The 14,822-nt window shown below is 34.2% G+C and overlaps 2 protein-coding genes across 3 annotated transcripts; one reads left to right on the forward strand and one right to left on the reverse strand.

Annotated features, from left to right (window-relative positions):
• Positions 1-2,127: 2,127 nt before the first annotated feature.
• Positions 2,128-2,621, reverse strand: LOC125873113 (uncharacterized). Its single transcript, XM_049553990.1, has one exon. It carries the CDS (start codon positions 2,529-2,531, stop codon positions 2,322-2,324), a length of 210 nt encoding a protein of 69 aa, XP_049409947.1. The 5' UTR covers positions 2,532-2,621; the 3' UTR covers positions 2,128-2,321.
• Positions 2,622-8,446: 5,825 nt separating this feature from the next.
• LOC125873145 (CBS domain-containing protein CBSCBSPB1-like) lies at positions 8,447-14,628 on the forward strand. 2 transcript variants are annotated; one of them, XM_049554027.1, is made up of 14 exons: positions 8,447-8,861; positions 9,899-10,067; positions 10,226-10,358; positions 10,437-10,607; positions 10,756-10,837; positions 10,928-11,041; positions 11,153-11,219; positions 11,438-11,543; positions 11,637-11,695; positions 12,596-12,702; positions 12,779-12,912; positions 13,710-13,818; positions 13,902-13,991; positions 14,145-14,628. In XM_049554027.1, exons 1-14 carry the CDS (start codon positions 8,710-8,712, stop codon positions 14,149-14,151), a joined length of 1,500 nt encoding a protein of 499 aa, XP_049409984.1. In that variant the 5' UTR covers positions 8,447-8,709; the 3' UTR covers positions 14,152-14,628. The 2 variants fall into 2 exon arrangements, with proteins under 2 accessions (XP_049409984.1, XP_049409983.1); XM_049554026.1 differs by having other exon boundaries at positions 8,449-8,861; positions 13,710-13,795.
• The last annotated feature ends 194 nt before the right edge of the window (positions 14,629-14,822 follow it).

The following is a 14,822-nucleotide window of genomic DNA, read 5'->3' on the forward strand; positions in this document are numbered from 1 at the left end:
TTCTGACACTACTCTTTTACTGGTTAATAGAAATATAGCTAACACTCCGATCACACCGGTCAAAACACCAAATAAAAAAGGTATGATTTTCCGTGTTAGCCAAATGCGTGAAGAGCTAACAGGAGTATGCCTGAAACGACGAACACTGAGTATGAGAAGAAAGTTTCAAAGGTCAAACCAGTTGGCTGGTAAAGCTTGTGTTCAAGGTCAATAATAAAGTCTACAAACTAGTATTGCTAACATGAAAGACTACATTTGGCACCACACAAGCTTTGATGCCACCTTTGGGGCCCACTGATCAAGAGCAGTGATCTACTTTGCTCTCTATCGTCCCACTTCACTCGATCCATAGATTTCCTTATTGCCTGAGCAATTATTTCCAGCAGCCCACAGATGAGCAACTGTTCCAGCAGCCCACAGAGGAGGTTCTGCTGATGATGGTGGTGGGTCTGAGAGGAGAGTGTAGTTTCTAAGGATCTTTTAGAAATTCGAGCGAGTATCACCATTTCAATTTTTAGAGTTGTCTGTGTGAGAGAGAAGGAAGGAGGGAGAGTGACGGAATTAGAAATGCTTTGCAATTAACTTATGTTTAAATTATAGGTAGTCAAAAATGCTATTGCAAGTGACTTATCATAACCTGATTCTGTATATTTGACCTCCTGGTCATTTGTAATATTTTGAGCAATTCAAATACTTCAATGTGAAAATAAAAGGCTTTGCATTTATCTATTATATTGAGGTTGGTGACCATACATAAAATTAACTCGAGAAGTGAGAGTAGTTCAACTTAAAAGGACATGATATATTAGTGAATGGTGCTAAAGGTACTGAGGCATATAGAATATTAGCATGCAGGTATCACACGGCAATCCCCATGAGAACGGACTCATGGGAGGCCTGCTGCTAGTATTCAGACAAACATGTTGTATGAGGAAGTAAAAGGGGAGTTAGTAGCTATTGCGGGTTTCATTACTTTTCTTCAACCTGTCCTCAGCTTTTCTTCATTTCACCTCGAAGAAAGAATGCAACATCAGGAAATGTCCCTGTTTTCTAGTACGACATGTGAACTTGAAACTACAAGCAGAGTCAGATGCGACTGATCCAACCTAACCTAAATATAGAACTCAAAATAGCCTGTCCGTTGGACGATAGAACATGGAAGGGTCATGCCCATTCTCTATTAGGCAAGAGTAGAATTCCAGATGTATATGATAAGATTGAAGATTCAAACAAGGGAGAAAAGGAAAAGTGAATAACAAGACGAGTCGAGATACCCAAATGGAATGGCTTGACCATTGAACAATGAAGTGTCAGTTAAAGGCAAACAATATTCAGCAGTGACAATCGATCAACTACTCTTCAATCTCAAATTAGTTGGACCAGCTATGTCAATCCTTTATTTCCAGTTGAGAAGATTTATCATAGCTATGCTTTGCATATCTCATATTGGCAGAGGTAACATCAAGCAGTGGCAAAATGAAAACAAATCTATAATTGACCACAAGTCATTCTCCTTCATGTATAGTCTAATGTTTCAAACTCAGGAACTATACAATATTCAGCAAAGCATACAATTCTTAAATACTTATGGATGAATGAGATTTAATACTTTCCACAATTCGGATTGTTGGATGGATACTAGAGGGGTGGATCTAGCCTAAGTATGGGTTCCTGGCAACCCAGTAACTTTATTTCATACTTATATTTGTATTACAAAATTCACAAAATATTTATAAATAATTGATTGTGAATCCAGTTATTACTTTACATTAACTTGAGCGCATTGTAAGAACTCATAAACTTCAAATCCTAGATCCGTTTCTAATACTAGTTCAATTTTTTTAAATCTTAGTACTTGAAGCAGGACCATTATTCCATACGAAGTCTTAAAAAAAATATATGCCAATTGTTTATTGTGTTTCAATGTTGCTATGTTTTCTATGATATTTTCTTCTTCTTTGTACTTGAATTTGTTGTACTTGAGACAGTGTCTTTTAAAATCAGCCTCTCTACCTCCCAAGAGGTAGTAGTAAGGTGTGTGTACAATCTACTCCACTTGTGGGATTTCACTGTGTCTCTTGTTGTAGTTGGAGAATCTAATAATCGTGTACAATGATGCACCAAGTTAAGGTAAATTTAGAGAAGCAGTGCATAATGCTTTTAAGTATTAACAGTTCACCCAATTGATACAATCTGGTAGTAGCAAATTAAGAAATCGAAAATGGAAGATCAATTGCTACTATTCTATAAGCAAGAGAGAGATTAATAAAGATCTGAGAGAGATTGTTACAAACTTACAAATAGTGAAGGTAAAAACTACATTAGCCGACATAGATATGGACGCCAATGGCAAGGAGTAAGATAGTGATGAGGCCAAAGTAAATTACGGCATGGACCAAAATGGAAACGCCGCTGGTTTGCATGTTCCCGAATTCAACCGTTTTTCCACGGCCGGGAAGCTGGAATAGTAGACCCGGAGTTAACAGCACGAACAGCACCACTGCTATCAAAACTGGGCCCCAGTCCTCCATTGTTAATCGGAAAATTAGCTCGTTGATTTGAACAGAGTAAAGAAATGGGGAAAGTGTGAGGATAAAAGCGAAAGATCCAGAAAAAGAAAAAAAAGTGGACTAAAAAGTCTAAAAGAAAAGAAAGGGACGGATCTGACTATACAAGAGTAGTTTAGCAGTCAATTCAAGTGGTATGTGAAAATCTAAGGCTGGGCACCGGAGCGGAATGGGACCACCGGACCGGAATGAACCGATACCGGACCGGAATGGGACGGTTTGACCGGGTTGTTGATCGGTACCGGGATGAACCGGATTGGAACTACCGGGATGGAGGCTCAGTTTCGTCCCATCCCACTATATACCGAGATAGAACCGGGACGGACCGAAATGGACCGGAACGGAATGGGATGGGATAAACGGGACGACACATGTAGCTATTTCAAAAAATAATTATTTTTTTTTGAGTTATTTTGAATTACGAAAATACGAATGTTTTTTTTATTTTTCTAAGTTATATTATATTATAGTATTTGAGTTTTAAAATTTATAATAATTTTACTTAAGTTTATTTTAAAGATATTTTTTTAAATTTTTACGTATATAAGTTTGTAAGTTAAGTTTAATAAAGTTTTTTTTTTAATGTTTTTGAGCTTATGTAGTTATGTTATAAGTTTTAAAGATTTGAATATTTTGAAGTTTATAAGTTATTAAGTTATACTTATAACTTGTAAGTTAAATAACTTAAGTTTGTAGTTTTAAAAAATTAAATAAACAAAAAAGAAATGCTAATAAAAGTAAATAATGACAAAAATATTATTTTTTATTTTAAGTAAAAATGATTTACCGGGACCGGAATGAACCGGGATGAATCGGTACCGATATACCGGTACCAAATCATGATACCGTTCCGTTCCGTGTACCGATTCAGTGTATCCCATCCCGTCCCGAATACTACCGGACCAAAACGAACCGGAACGGTACCGATACAACCCGTTTCGGTGCCCAGCCTTAATGTGAATCATAATTGTACAAGATTAGGGATGAGTGGTATTAGGAAACTCATTATCTTATATTTATGGAAAATGGTCAAAAATGCTCTTAAAATTTGCTAAATTGAACAAAAATATTTTCAGTTAATAGTTTGATTTTAAAATATTTGGTCCAAAAATTGTTCAAATTATTACTTAATAAGTTAATCAATACTTAAAGGTAAGTTTTATCGAATTGTGGTTAGATTGAATTTATTGAAGAAGTGGGAGTGTTGGCCAATCAAGAGCTCTCATGTCCAGAAAATGCAAGTGGCGGAAATGAAGATGTTGAAATGGATGGACTAGCATATTTGGAGCAATAAAGTTAGAAACAAGGGATATTTGGAACAAAGTAGGAGTGGCTTCGTGGTGGACAAATGAGGGAGGGAGACTGAGATGGCTTGTGCATGTGAAGAGTGAAGTGCGGATGCACTAGTGAGAAGTGTGGGAGGCAGGGCCGACTCAACAACATTGGGGGCCTAAAGCGAAACTCAACAACATTAAGGGCCCTAATATTATTTTTTTCATCATATATACTTTTAATTAAAATCTACTTTTCTAGCTAATTTAGATGCAAAGTCGGTAAATACTGTTAATAATTCCTTTTCAAATGATAATATAGCTAATTCATTTGGTCTCTCTTGAGACATTGTTGATTGTAAAGAGGATTTAATCAATTTTAATTTGAAAAAAAAATTATTTCGACCGAGGCATCAGTTACAACAATATGTGTATTTGGAAAAAAATTAAGTCTTTTTATTTGATTGAGTATTTTCATTAGATCATTATCGTCTACTTGCATTATTTCTCTCAACACTTTTAATTCAAAAAATAAATCAAAACCATCAATATCAGAATAACTATTATGTGTTAAAGAAAGTTCAAGGTTAAGACAATATTTATTTAAATTCTCATCATCTAGTGATCTCAATATTTTACCACTAAATAAGAAATCAAAAATATTTTCACATGCTTCAATTGGTTCAAAACTATTTGAAGTAATATTTAAAGTAATCAACTCTAAATGATTCTTCAAGGGACTTTCTGATTTCGTTATCCATATTTTCATCAAATTGTTTCTTACGAAATCCAGGTTTATATTCATCTCATATGCAATTTCCTTAGCAGAAATCATAACACTCATAGTACATATAATATTTTTTTAAAAAAATAACATACATAAGTAATTATATTTTTTTAAAATGGGCTCCCAAAAAATATGTGGCCCTAAGCAATGACTTTAATGGCCTAGGGGTTAAGACGGTCCTGATGGAAGGTTGAATATAGTGGATCGAGGAGAGGTAAAGGTAGGTCGAAAAATATTAGGGTGAAGTGATCAGACAAGAAATGACACATATTCAACTTACCACGGACCTTCAAAAAATGCTTTTAAAATCTATGATTACATTGTTTGAGATATGGTAAGTGTGGTGTACCTTCTATTTTTAATAGAAATTTTATGTATGACCTCTAAAATAAAGTAATTTTTGGAAGGAAATATTTTATTATATCGATTATAAAATTGAACCATTGATATCGTACTCCCATATTCAAACGAGCAATAAAGTACAGAGTATTTGATTTGCATTGTCCATTACTATAAGATATTACAATAAATCAACTTACTCCACACATCTATGGAAAATTAAACCAATAAAAAAAAAAAGTGTACCAGTACCACCTTAGATGCCCAAAACGTACCTCTTTTAGTAGACACCATTAATTAAAAAGTCACATTGATTAGAATGTCCATTGCATTTACAAAACATGAATAGATGGAAAAACAGAACTATAACATTACAAAAAGGTAAAAACCCAATAAATCCAAGAATAACTTTTATTCATCTTTTTTTTTTTAGAAAAAAAAAAACCTACGAAGAAGTCAAGATTTTTCACTGAAAATTTCAACTTCATATGTATAGTACTGTGCTTTTTGGTGAAAAGATGTTCGGATGAACCTTCCGCCCCTGGCTGCTAGCCAAAGCGAATACGAATGCGAAAGGCCAAAATGAGGATGGTAAAAAAGACGAAAAAGAGTAGTGTGTGAAGGAGAATGGCTTTGCCATTAGTATTGAAGCTGCCGAATTCAACGTGACGCTGACTCCCCGGCAGCTGAAATATGAGCCCAGGCGAAAGAAGCACGAATAGAAGGTAACCTATAATAATTGGTGCCCAATCTAACATTTTTTCTGAGTTGCAGGGAAATATGTATTGACGATTGCACAGTAGTATTTTTTTTCAATTTAACATTTGTTGCCAGAATTTATTATGGTCTTGAAAATTGATTCCATGCTTGTTCTTCAAGAGAAGTAGCTAGAAACATGCTAAAGCCTTAAGATGGAAGGCAAAGCATCTTCTTTTGTGTAACCCATCCGGGAGCGGCTCAGCATAGGCGAAGCCAAGATTAAGAGTTTGGGATTTTAAATTTCGATAATAACTGTCAATCAACTTTATTATGGGTTCATATATTAATATACATAAATATTTAATTAATTTTCTAATACAAATATAGGGTCTACAGAAAAACTACTGGGTTCGTTCGAACCCATGAACCCCACCTAGCTCCGCCTCTGAGCAGATGTACAAAAAGTCACAAATTCAACTGAATTCAGTAACTTGACTAAAATCCAATACATGTGTTAAGAAACCTATTAAATCTCGAATCCAATAACTCAAATGATCAATGAGTTCAGTAATATCACGAACCTATAAAACTCAAATCCTGAATCTAAGTTACCTTAGATTATATATGGCAGTATGATGATCTGGTCTATAATTATATATACTAGTTGTTAAAATTTCATTATACCTAGAGTTATTTCATCTAGAACAAGGTACTCGAACTTATACTCATAAAACGAGTTAATATCTCAAAAGGTCACTTAACTTTGAGAATTTATCTAGAAAAGTCATTGAATTTTGTTTTGTATCAATAAAATCACTCAACTTAGACTTTTGTATCAAAAAAATGATTCAACTAAATTTATCATTAACTAAATTTTAACATGATAAAATAAATTATTTAATCCTCAAATTAAATGTTCTTTTAAGATATTAACTTTTAAATAAATAAATAAATTTAATAGTTACTTCTCCTTGGCAGCTGTTGACTCTCTCTTTCCTTTCTCACTCCAAAATAAAGTATAGTACTCATTAATTAGGTTTATTAGCACACCTGTAACTAAAATATCTATACTAAATAACATAACATCTAGAAAACCTCAAGATAAGTTATCCTCATTTTTTAACAGGATTAAAATCGCCCAGTAGTTGGCAAAGGATTTATGTGAATCTTACCGCTATACAAATATTCAAAAGATATGAAGCTTTTAATTTGCGAAATTCAAATAAAATAGATTTTGAAATATTAGAGACAACTGAAAAATGAGAATAATTTCATATATGAACATTTAACTTAATCCGCAAAATAGATATTATTTTATTTATTTTAGGAGTTAATATTATTCAATTTTAGGAATAAAAAATAATTTATTTTGTCATGACAAATTTTATTTAATGAGAAATTCAGTTGAATGATTTTATGGATACAAGGATTTAAGTTGAGTGATTTTATTGATACAAAGACTTAAGTTGAGTGACTTTATTGATACAAAACAAAGTTTAATGACTTTTCTAAATAAATTTCCAAAATTGAGTGACCATTTGAGATATTAACTCCTCATAAAACTATTTAGATTGATGGTTTGAATTATTATCTTTAGCCTTTTGTTTTAATTAAATATCGTCATACAAAATAAAATAGAAAGTGTATAATACACTAGAATATACTTCATCCCACTAATGTGTTTAGTACTTTCTTCTCTTGTCCATTAATCCAAGAAATTTTTTTTTTTTTTTGAAACTTCTGTTTTTCAGAATTTATGCGATGGTGTCATCACGTTGTTTGTTTTGTCCTCTCTTTTTTTTTTCTTTTTCCAGCGCCCCTCTAACTTCTTATAACTGCATATTCTTCCTCTAACTTCAAAAATCACACTTGCCGCCCCCCATGCTTTGTCATATTGTACATGAACAATACCTTGACATCTCGAATTCTTGATTATATGAGAACTTTTATGAATGTCTTTGTTGGTTTCTCTTCGATGGAAGTCTAATTTTTTTTAAAATGTATTTTAATTAAATCTGTTTGAAATAAAAAGTCTTGATATTTTTTCATTAGTAAATAAATAAGTGATTGAGCCATTAAATTCGATTTATGGAGATATATTTGGACAGGTAACTAAGAATATTTATCTTGGAAGGAAAAACAAAATTGCCCTTCATAGGAAGAATAAGTTGAAAGGGGGTAATTACCATTGATGGATGTGGGAGAAGGAATTGATTCTAAACTAGCTTCTTACTAGTGGTGTAGTACTCTTACTTTATTTTCTATTTTTCGAAAAGTCATTTATGTAAATTTAATTTCTTTGCCTAATTAATCCGAAATAATGAAGATTTTATTGGATGATAATTGATATTTTTTTTTGTTTGAAAAGAATGAAAGGGTTTAGGATACGAATATCAAATCTTCTAATTTTTGCCTCATTTTAAAAATATATTTAACTTGATATTATAAGGCACATAAAAAGTTCTGAATTAGTATACTTTATTATTAAAAATAAGTAATTGAATTAATGAAAAAAATCATTTGGCTCTATAAGAATAATAATAGTTTTCACAAAATGAAATTGGGAGGATGTGAATTAAATTAAATACGAATGAAAAAGAAAAAAAAGAAAGAAAGAAAGTTGAGGACTCAAAATTGAATTTCACTTTCTTAATTCAACTCCTCATTTGCTCCAGTGAAATTGGAATCCTCGTCATTGGTTTACGTGGAAGGATCTTACTGGTTAAGGCCCCACAAGATCACGGCGTTTTCCCACAGATTATTCTATTCAATTCAATTCTCAGCTCAAACGCTAATCCTCTCCTTTCCTCTTCCATCCGTAGGGTTTCCTTCCATCTCCTTCCACTCCTCGCCGGAAAATCTTCTTCCGGCAGTTGACACTTGAATCCACAGCGTCATCAATATTGTTCATATTTTGCTCCTATTTTTTCTGCTGAGAGCCGTCTTTTCCATTATTCGACCGTTGACAATTTTATCCATTACGTGGTTCCGTTGAAATCTCAAGTTCAAGTTTTTTATTGAATAATTTGATTGCTGTAGAGTTCAGATGCCGACGAGTCAAGGAGGAGGATCATCATCGAGGAGAAGCATATCGTTGACGAACTCTTCTTCACTCGCTAAGAAGAAAGCAGCCGCGGAAAATGGTGGAGTACAACCGGATTCTGCTCACCGGAAGTCGATTTCTGTATCTCGTTCCATGTATGTTTAATTCCTTTATTGAAGTAACATTAATTTGGATATTGTATAAGTTTGTTTCCAGAAACTCTAAAGCAAAGATTTCTATAGTGTCCGGAATATACTTAGCTCTGTTTTATCAGGTAGGATTGAACTCAAAATAATCTTTTTAGTTGTGAAATATATTGGTTCCAATACTCAAGTTCGTAGAGATATGGATGTTTTCTCATTTAGGTACATCGTTGGACTTTGTGCTAGTAAATTTGGGGAAGTTGGTGGTGCCATACCATTGTGGCCATCATATATTATTAATAGTGTTGGATTTAGTTTTGCCACCCGCTTGAAATGTTTGTCATGTGAAATTAAGCTTTACTTGATTCTTCCCATGCGCTTCTTCCCCCAACTTGAACATTGGAGATGAATATGAGCTCTTAGTCAGGGATATCAATGATTTATTTGCTGCTTACTTATAGCTATATGAGGGAAAAGAAAAGAGTTTATACTCTATACTTAGAATGTTTGGCAGTATGGAAAAATATTTTATAGTTGGAACCTCAGCTCAGTGATTGTTATTCTCACAGCGAAGTCTTATCCGATGTTGAAAAACTGCATGATGGAAGTGCTTAATTGTATGCTGCAATCGTCTATGGATGACTTGTTCGCTTTACACCCATGTCCAATACTCAAATGCTCCCACCATTCATTTTGAGTGGTTCAATTGGCTATACTAAGCAGGTTCCTTGAGGTTCTTGTTTGATCAGATTTTTGGTTTGAATTCAGTCCCCTTTTAGGTGGTTGATTTTTTTTTTCTCTAATGCAACTTTTGGAGATTGCTTAGCAATTTAAGTATATGGTCCTTTGTTATGTACTTGCCACATGCAATGAAATTTTATTCAGGAACAAAGCATAGCTACGAGATTCTTTTGCTAGCGAGGATAACTAATATTTAAAAAACTTGTTTTGCTTTTGAGTTGGGATCAATAATAGTCACTTTGAGTTGTAATCATCATTTTGTGTGCTTATTTGAATTTTGATATTTGTTTCTCACAAATTTGGAACAGGGGACTGACTGGAGAACGCACAGTTAAAAGATTGAGGCTGTCAAAAGCCCTTACAATACCTGATACTACAAGTATTTATGAAGCCTGCCGCAAGATGGCTGCTCGCAGAGTTGATGCTTTGTTGTTGACTGATTCAAATGCATTACTATGTGGTATCCTGACAGATAAGGTTTGACTTTGATCATGCAAAAAGGCTGTAAAATTTTAGTAAATAGACCTCTGTAGAGCTGCCTATATTGCTGATGCTTTTTCTTTACCCATTAAGGTGATATCTTTAACTAATTCTTCATGCATCCTTTTCTTTTATTTCCTTTGGACAAATTGAAGGATATAGCAACAAGGGTTATTGCTCCAGAAGTTAATATACAGGAAACACCAGTTTCAAAGATAATGACGAAAAATCCAGTTTTTGTGCTTTCTGACACACTTGCCGTGGAAGCTTTGCAGAAAATGGTGCTAGGTTGGTGTATTTGAAATAACTCAAGCTGTTAACTTTCTTGAACACCTTTCCAACATCGTATGTTTGTTCTGACAACAGGAAAATTTAGACATTTGCCAGTTGTAGATAATGGAGAGGTCGTTGCTTTGCTTGATATTGCAAAGTGCCTTTATGATGCGATTGCTCGCCTCGAAAGGGCAGCTGAGAAAGGAAAGGCCATTGCAGCTGCCGTTGAGGGAGTTGAAAAACACTGGGGGGCAACTGGCTGTGGTTAGTTTAGTTTTGTGTTACTATTCTTCATTGGCATAGTGTAGGAGTGTCCATATACTGACTGTGTTTGTCAAGTTTATGTGATTGAATGATGATTTTGATTGGTCTTGAAATGCATTTATTAACTTTCCATATTTTTTGTTTTTAGCAAGTTCAAATACATTTATAGAAGCACTTCGGGAGAGAATGTTCAGGCCTTCACTGTCTACCATCATTTCTGAAAATTCAAAGTATGTACTACCTTCATTTTTAGATTAGTTTAACCTTTTAAGTAATCCGCAGGCGAGTCACTGTCTGTTGTTGATTTGTGGTGTTTTTAGGATTGTTACAGTTGAACCAAATGATACTGTTCTAGCCACAGCCAAAAAGATGCTCGAATGTCGAACAAGCTCTGCAATCATAACAGTTGACAACAAACCACGAGGGATTTTAACGTTAGTAGTGTTCCCCTTGTATTCACTCGTTTACATTTATCAATTCTGAGCTATAGTGTAATGGCATATATTAATCATCTAATGAGAAGATTTGCCTCATGTACTCTGCAGTTCAAAGGACTTATTGATGCGAGTCATAGCACAAGATCTTTCCCCTGAATCCACTCTCGTCGAAAGGGTAATCTCTCTCTCTCTCTCTCTCTCTCTCTCTCGATAATTGAGGGGGTATCTTTTTCGGGACAGCTTGCTGGTCATTATCGAAGTAAAAGGTTTAAACAATACTAGTTCTTTGAATTATTGTAACTTAGATTTTTTCAATCTTTTTTGTTTTCCTTCCGTTCTTGAGATTTAAGAGAAGTTCTAATAACTTCCATTTTGTTTGCATCTAACATCCAGGTAATGACCCCCAATCCAGAATGTGCTTCAATAGATATGCCTATTGTTGATGCTTTACATACAATGCATGACGGGAAATTTTTACACCTTCCTGTTGTTGATAAAGGTATTATTAGCCTCCAGTTACACTTTGAGTTAGAGTATCTTTTTTTTTTTTTCATATTTCTTTAAATAAATTTGTACTTCTTCTTTGTGGCAGAGGGAACTGTTGTTTCTGTTCTTGATGTGCTTCATATCACTCATGCAGCTGTAGCCACGGTAAGGCAGTACACATGAACATGTCAATTTTTCCCTTCTCAACTTGTCATTAGCAACTGTTATCATTTGGGCTATCATGTTGGTGGTCAATTCACTTTCTGAATACGGCCTTGTACAGTTGTATGTAATTACCTTATTCAAGTCTTGACTACTTTGATGAGTTTGCCATGTATCCATACATATTCAAAGACATAAACTCTTGTTTGGGATCTTTTAAGTTGAAATCCTGCTGACCACTTTGTTAAGACTGACTTTTATGGAAAGTAAACTAGGTTGTCAGTTTACCTAAGTAAAAGAAATTCTAACTTTGTTGAATGTGTGAACAGAATACCCAGGAGGTTTATTTTATATTTCGCTGCACTTCAAAATTAATTTAGGTTACAATCTGCAAAAGCAATCTGCTCGATGATGTTTCAAAGATTCTTGCATTTGATTATGAGCTCCACTGCTAGTATTAATATCTTTATGACCTCTACTGCTAGTATTGATATTTATTTTTTTTCTTTATTTTGGATCAGTGAATATTTCAACCAATCCTTTAGCCATTGTGGCTGCTGTTTGTGCTTTCTGTACAAATGTGTTTAATTGGTCGAGTTGTCCTATTCGCTTTTAGATGGAAGGTGCTCATTTTATTTACATATATGATTTTTTAAAACTCTTCTTGTTTCATTATTTGATTAAAAACTTAACATGAGGGTTAAATTTTGTGAGGCACCTTTTCAACTATTAATATCATGTCAAAATCAAGGTAATATAGGATGTCATTAAGTTAAAAGTAGCAAACAATCTGGTGGAATGTTGAATTTTTTTTATTTAATCTTAGGTTCTATATTTCATTTGTTAAGTTCGCTTTTTTCCCAAAGATTCTGGAAATTTATTTCAAGAACTGATACTAATCAGGTGGGAAATGCTGCTGGAGTAAATAATGAAGCTGCAAACTCTATGATGCAAAGATTTTGGGATTCAGCTATGGCATTGACTCCTGATGATGATGATGAGACGCGGAGGTTAATGCCTCTTATCTGTGAACTCATTTTCTTTTCCTTTTGTATTATCTCTCACATTTTTTATTTGACATTTCAGTGAGAATTCCTTGAAATTGGCTTCTGAAGGGACAGAAACAGGAAGATCTATTCCCTATCCTTCATCTAGCCAGCCAACTAGTTTTTCATTCAAGATTAAAGACAAAAAAGGGAGGATGCACAGATTCAACTGTGGTATGTTTAAATACTATGCTTTTAGTTAACCAAAAAAATTAGGCACTTGTGAATGTTATCATATGACCTTGTGTATCTTTTTATGTACACCTAATGAATAGCCTTTTATTCCTTATTTTCTTTTGGTGCATCCATGAGGTTTCGCTGTGGGTGTCGTTCATAGAAAATCATATCTTATTGTAAGATTCTACTTTTTGGTATACTTCTTGTATGCTGGTGTTTTATGCTCTTTGTTTATAAAATCTTATTGCTTGATTTAACAATCAGATATGACCTTGTGTATCTTGTACCTGGAAATTCTTGTTGCCATTGGCCCATTTGTTTATATATGCATTCATGATGCCGAATCATGCTGTACCGTTGACATGTGTGAACAAACCAAAAAATGTGTACCTCTATTTTCTCTCTTTTAGGCATCTTGAGACCTGCCTTCCAAACTGTCGTAATTTTCCCAGGGCTCTAGACTCCTATCAAATTTATGGAAGTTCTGTCCTTTCAATTGTTTCCATGTCACTTGTGTTTCTCGATTGTTCTTTGTGTTGGTGCTCTTGAATTTCACCATCAGGCATTTATATATTCAGCAGTGTCTGTTGCTTGCTCTTTTTTATTATTATTAGAGAGACCTTAAACTCTGTGGTTTACCCCTTATTGGGAAAAATTGGAACTTGTTTGTTATTGTCTCTTGAAACTAACTCTAGGAAATTGATATGATGTTTGTGCTTTGTTGTCTTTCATAATTGAACAATTATGATAATCTTGACTCCCATGATGACCCTATTATTTTTATGGTATTTCAGATATTCAGAACATGACAGATCTAATAGCTGCAATAATTCAGAGAGTGGGGGATGACATTGACCGGACCAATCTTCCTCAGATTCTGGTTGAATGCATTAATTTTTCCTCGTACATTTGAATGATTCTCCTCCTCTTGGTTTTCCCTGTTTGAGCAAGTTGATTATTATATTCAAGAAATTACTCTCTTGCAGTATGAAGATGAAGATCATGACAAGGTTGTACTGGCATCAGATGGTGATCTTACAGCAGCTATTGACCATGCAAGATCTTCAGGTTGGAAGGTATGATTGACTTTCCTCTGGCCTTAGTTAATGTGTATGAACATAAACCCTAGTAACAGGAAGGAAGATTGACTTATCATTAGATATTAAATTTGTTCAGTCTCTTTTCTTGATTACGAAATAAGGACTGATGACAAAAATCAACCTGAACAGGGGCTAAAATTGCACTTAGACTATTCAGGAACAACGGGTGGTAGTTTGGATTATGCTCATACTGAATCTGCATGGGCCTCAGCCTACAGCACCGTAGCAGCTGGTGCTGCATTAGTTGCGGGTTTAGGCGTATTAGCATTCTTAAAGAGATCCGGTAACTAATTACTTGAAAGAAGTTCAACTCTTGATAAACGAGGAATGGGAGTAGCATATTGATTCATATGAGCTCGATGGGCCAATCATATTTGACTGAATGTTGGTGTTATTAAATTGGACAGTTACACTGTATTGGAATCATTTTACCTTTTCCTCGTCTGCAATCCAGATTTGCAGGTTTTGATTTTGAGTGATGTAAATTGCACCATATAAATATAACCCTTACGTTGAAGGTTGTCTTCAATAATGAACTGGCAACGCCATGCAAATTTTAGTGCCAAGAGTTGTCAGGAATTTAAATGTGAAATACTATATTTATTACGTAAAACATATGTATTGCACTTCTACTTCCTGCTTGGTCTCTCTCTGAAATACCTTCTTTCATACTAACCGTAAGGCAAGGACTGATAGCAACTATGTGTTTTATCCTTTGCAAGCGATGGTAGACAAGGTCCCTTCACATCATTTGTACAACTGCACAACTATTGCTATCCTTAAACTCAAGGACAATTTCATAAGCTA

Source organism: Solanum stenotomum, chromosome 8 (genome assembly GCF_019186545.1).
Source record: "Solanum stenotomum isolate F172 chromosome 8, ASM1918654v1, whole genome shotgun sequence".
Lineage (NCBI taxonomy): Eukaryota > Viridiplantae > Streptophyta > Magnoliopsida > Solanales > Solanaceae > Solanum > Solanum stenotomum.

Excerpts from the sequence above, each read along its gene's own strand:
- LOC125873145 (XM_049554026.1), top strand. The coding sequence starts at position 8,710 with ATGCCGACGAGTCAAGGAGGAGGATCATCATCGAGGAGAAGCATATCG. Across the intron at positions 10,838-10,927 it reads ATCATTTCTGAAAATTCAAA|GATTGTTACAGTTGAACCAA; the intron begins GTATGTACTACC and ends TGGTGTTTTTAG. Across the intron at positions 11,220-11,437 it reads AATCCACTCTCGTCGAAAGG|GTAATGACCCCCAATCCAGA; the intron begins GTAATCTCTCTC and ends TCTAACATCCAG.
- LOC125873113 (XM_049553990.1), bottom strand. The coding sequence starts at position 2,531 with ATGGAGGACTGGGGCCCAGTTTTGATAGCAGTGGTGCTGTTCGTGCTG.